General features: G+C 29.3%; 1 protein-coding gene across 2 annotated transcripts; it reads right to left on the bottom strand.

Moving 5' to 3' along the window:
• Positions 1-514: 514 nt before the first annotated feature.
• Positions 515-3,106, bottom strand: LOC149239272 (non-specific lipid transfer protein GPI-anchored 30-like). Of its 2 annotated transcripts, none has more exons than XM_089367103.1 (2): positions 2,652-3,106; positions 515-829 (listed from the first exon to the last, which is right to left on the bottom strand). In XM_089367103.1, exons 1-2 carry the CDS (start codon positions 2,916-2,918, stop codon positions 728-730), a joined length of 369 nt encoding a protein of 122 aa, XP_089223229.1. In that variant the 5' UTR covers positions 2,919-3,106; the 3' UTR covers positions 515-727. The 2 variants fall into 2 exon arrangements, with proteins under 2 accessions (XP_089223229.1, XP_089223228.1); XM_089367102.1 differs by having other exon boundaries at positions 2,594-3,095.
• Positions 3,107-4,750: the final 1,644 nt, after the last annotated feature.

Consider the following 4,750-nt stretch of genomic DNA (forward strand, 5'->3'; position numbering starts at 1 on the left):
ATAAATAAAATATTTCAATGTCAACTACATATATACGAGCCTAGATCCATCTGAACTTCGAATCTACCAACCTCATGGAAGGATCAAATCTCTTTTCACTCTAAAAGATGTTTGTGACACAAGAGATTTGATCCCTCTCCCGGGAGTTAAGATGGAGTTTAAGATGGATCTAGACTAGTATAGTTAAAAATGAGAGACAGAGGATGGAAATCACAAAGTTAAATAACCATATAATGTTTGTAATGGATAAAGTGTTCAATAAACCTATTTAATAAAGAAAAGATTTAAAAACCAATATAAATTTAAAAAATTAAATATCTACATAACACTTATTATACTAACATTTCAAATCTAACTCTTTTATAACTGATACTAATCCGATCATACAATTCTATTTATAGATATAAAACCATAAATATAAAACCTAGACATGTACCAGAGTCAAATAAAACCCAAACAAATGAACCCAAAACATTCTTTTATATTGATTGAAATTGGGAAACCCAATGTAAGAATACTTGATGCATCCCACACCAATTCAATTTCAAAACAATATATCTATGAGCTTGTTAAACTGAAGAGACATCTCATATTTTTTTAACTAAGATTAAAGATCTAAAAAATTGACTACAACTCTAGTACTCCAATAAGCAAAAACTAGAACACTCCTTTCAAATGGAAGAACTTATATTCTGAAATTGGGCGATCACTTCAAACAAAAGGAGAGCTAATAAAAGCAATGTTCCGAAAAGAAATGATGATGCTGCAGTGTTACTATTACCCGCGCTAGAAGGGGGAGGATGAGATCCTGCAGGGGGAGGAGGAGATCCTGCATGCCCACAACACATATCATATTATACACGAGATCTAGATTCAGATGTCTTTGTACTCAATTTCCATATTTAATTTTATTTTTTTATAAGAAAATTAAAAAAATATATATTTAGAATTATTTAAATATATAAAATCAAATGCTTTTACCAATTTATCTAAATAGTAAATAAAATATAATTATGGTTTATTTCACTTTTCTTATTCAAATTTTTTTATTATATTAATAAATTCTAATAACATACCTAAATGAAAAAGTAAAATAGCATAAACTTAAAGGTGTGGCATTGTTTCCATTCAATCAAAATGACAAAAGGAAAAGCAATAAAGTTTCACAAAATAAATTGTAACTATGAAAAAGAAAATGGTGTAGGGGGATTTTTTTATTATAGAGATAAATTCAAATAATATACCTAAAATTTATAAATGGAAAGGGTAAGAGAGATTAATCTGAAAGTGTTGTGGTGTTTCCATTTACTGTAAAAAAATATAAAGAAAATTTATAAAGTTTTATAAAATAAATGGTGATGGCAAAAAAAAACTTATCACATTAAATTTTAACTTAATTTATTATTATTAATATTTTTAAATATATAAATTATTTTAAGAAAAAATATTGTTTCTTGCAAAATTAAAGTTGAATGAGAGTTAATATAATAATATTTATAGGTATGCAACCATTATAACAATATTTATAGATAAATAGCCATTATAATAATATTTTTCATTATCATATCCTTGACAAAAAAATGAATTTGGATGAGTGAAGTAACAACCATGCTGCTAAACTACCAGAAATAACTCCAATTAATAATTTTGAATACATAGATAAATTATGTATCTTGATTTTTTTAATTTTGATTTATCCAAAATATACCATTTCAATAACTCAACAATTTCAACATTTTTTCTAAATTTTATTTTAGAGTATGAGAAAAATTGTTTGGAAATTGAAAAATGCGATGGAAAAAAAAAAATGGCATGTTTAGACTAAGTGGAAAAAATAAGTGTCATCAGACAAAATTTAGTACATCTATATTAACAATTTCAATGCATTTACAATTTTAACAATTTTTATGAATTTTAAATTCTATTTTGCCATATTTAGTGCATCTATATTAACAATTTTAAATTCTATTTTTATGGACCTCTCCTTTTTGTTAGACTGATTTTGGTCTCATGTGAATCTATGTTGCTCACTTGGAATGTATTGGTACTGATCTCATCAGCATTAGTCCTGTCTCTTTTTGGCCATGTATCTGTCGGCCAGCACGATATGGCTTTATATGTATCTGCTCATTATATTCCCTTAATATAATATCATGATGTTTTTCTCTCTGAAAAAAAAAATATTAACAATTTCAATGTATTTACAATTTTAACAATTTTTATGAATTTCAAATTCCATTTTGCCAAAAACACCGATAGGAAATTGTAAAATATAGTTTTGATGATGGTTGTTTACTGAGACCATAAATTGGTGAAAATTATTTTTATTTGGAATGTGGTGATTGTTTTTTTCAAAAAATCTGATTATAAGAGTGTTTGAATTGTTTTTTATAATGAAAATAGATTTAACACCATTTAAAACCTATTGGATACATACAATCCTAAAGTTTGATAACTATAACACAGATTTCCCAAAATTTCTGCCATATTTTAATAAAAATCATATCAAAATTTCCACTATTCTCCAAATGAATTTAAATGAATTTATAACCTGAATAGACTATAAAAATTCAGACCAGGTTAAGAGTTGTACGACTAGAGCAAGAGCTGGAGGTGCGTTTGAGACCGCATCTGACAGGGAGTTGCTTGACCTGAGTGATGTTGATCTGAAATGGCTGGAGGAGGGACGTATCATTCAACAGGTTACACAGGCACTCCTCAGTATTGATCACATTCTTCAGCGGACTGCAGCATGAACTTGGGGGTGTCCCTGTGGTGTTCAGAACACCCTCACACGCCAGGAGACTGCTTATGCACGACGCATTAAAGCTTGAAAGCCCTTTTGCAGGGGCACAGATGTTTAATAGAACCATTGCCATCATTCCCAAATATACATGGCATCTGTGCATAATTCCCATATTAAACAAAAACAAATTTTCAATATTAAATGAAGAAAGAATTTATTTCGATTGTTAATTTTAGAAATATTTCAAAATCTGAAAAGCAAGAACGAAAAATCAAACGATTAGATTTCTCCCACACCCAAACCCTAACCATCAAAATTGATTTGATTTCTGAGAACCCAATATCGAATGGATTCTGCAACAGGGGAGAGGGGTGGAGGAGGAGAAGGAGAAGGAGGGTGTGTGAAGAATATTTCAATCCCTCATTTGTGTATTTATCCCACATGCAGGGGAACGCATGTGTTGGCCACATGTTTAATCTCCAGCTAAAGCCGTGCATTGTCCTGCATCTTGAATTGAAAATGTGTAGGATGACAACCACGAAAATTTAATTAAATATATTTTGATAATTGGCTTTTTGTCCTCAAATAATCACTGAATGCGTGCTTATTGGCGATTTCCTCTGAATGATTTGTTTTTTTATTGGTATTAGCAATATTATTTAAGAGAATACGTTTTTTTTAAAAGATAAAGTAAATTATTGCATAATTTTGAAAAAAGAGGTGGAAATTTTTTATAAAATAATGGAATTTTTTATATAATTTTAATAAAAGAGGTGGGAATTTTTGGAAATTCAGACATCTTTAAGATTTTGAATGGCCCAGAAATTTTATATAATACTCAATTTTTTATTATTTAAAAAGTAAAATTTTAAATATATAATAATATTCTAATTTTTAGAAATATAATTTAAATAAATTAATATTTTAATTTTTAGAAAAACTCATAAATGCCCTACTTACCGTTTAAAAAAATTCGAAATTTACTTTAAAAAATAATGAGACAAAACCAAAAGCATAAATTATTAGAATACGAATAGTTCACCGGGTGCAGCGGCGCAGATGAGAAATAGTAACATGGGGAAACAGCACAAATTAAGTTGAGAAATAGTAATATGGGAAACAGCACAAATTAAGTCGGAGACGGATACTTTAAAGTTTTATTTTTATTTTTTTCTCAGCAAGGAAAAATCGTTTGTTTTGTATTATGTTAAAAACAGTACATAATTGTGAAGGACAAAGAGTTTTTATAAATTCTGTGGTTTCCACAACATGATTATATGGGGTAGAAAATTTTTCTACAGACATATAACTGAATTGTAAATTACAATATACAATAATAGTGGAGTTAAATTTTTTCTGTCATAATTGTAGATTTATCACAAAATTTCCCAGAGATGCTATAAGCTTCTGGAAATGTTTCAAGACATTTAAATATTGGGAAAGTCACTGTCATACAATAGTCATTCCACATGTGTTTTCTTTACAGTATCTCATACAAAATTTGTTCAAAATTTTAAACAAAACCAAAAAGAAACAGATCTATTTTGAACTTCTCTATGTTGGAGTTCTGCATTTTTTATATGGTCTTCCGAGATCTATCCCTGCAGCTTTAGCCTTTCTACTTCTGTCTCATCTTCTCCCATTTTGATCATGATGTACATATCTTCTTCTGCGGCTATAATTCCTTTTTTCGATAAATCATCCACTATTTTGTTATATGTCCTGGGGATGTGCCGAATGGGTGGGCTCTGAAGGGAGTTCCATATGTTTTTATCCGCCTCATCCAGCCTTGTAGGGAGACCTTTTGGATATTGTGCTTTCCATTTACATAATCTATTAAACATTTGGAGTCCCCAAAAATTTGTACTCTGGGGAAATCCAAAAACTTAATAAACCATAATAAGCCCCAAAGAACTATAGCTTCTGCCTTCATGCTTGTTCCTTCTCCCCCATACCAGTGTACATGGAATTCTTGTTCTTCTGGCATCTTTAAGTAAAAACCAC

Source organism: Pinus tabuliformis, chromosome 8 (assembly GCF_031772625.1).
Source record: "Pinus tabuliformis cultivar Carrire ecotype Pingquan chromosome 8, CPIR1, whole genome shotgun sequence".
In the NCBI taxonomy this organism is placed as follows: Eukaryota; Viridiplantae; Streptophyta; class Pinopsida; order Pinales; family Pinaceae; genus Pinus; species Pinus tabuliformis.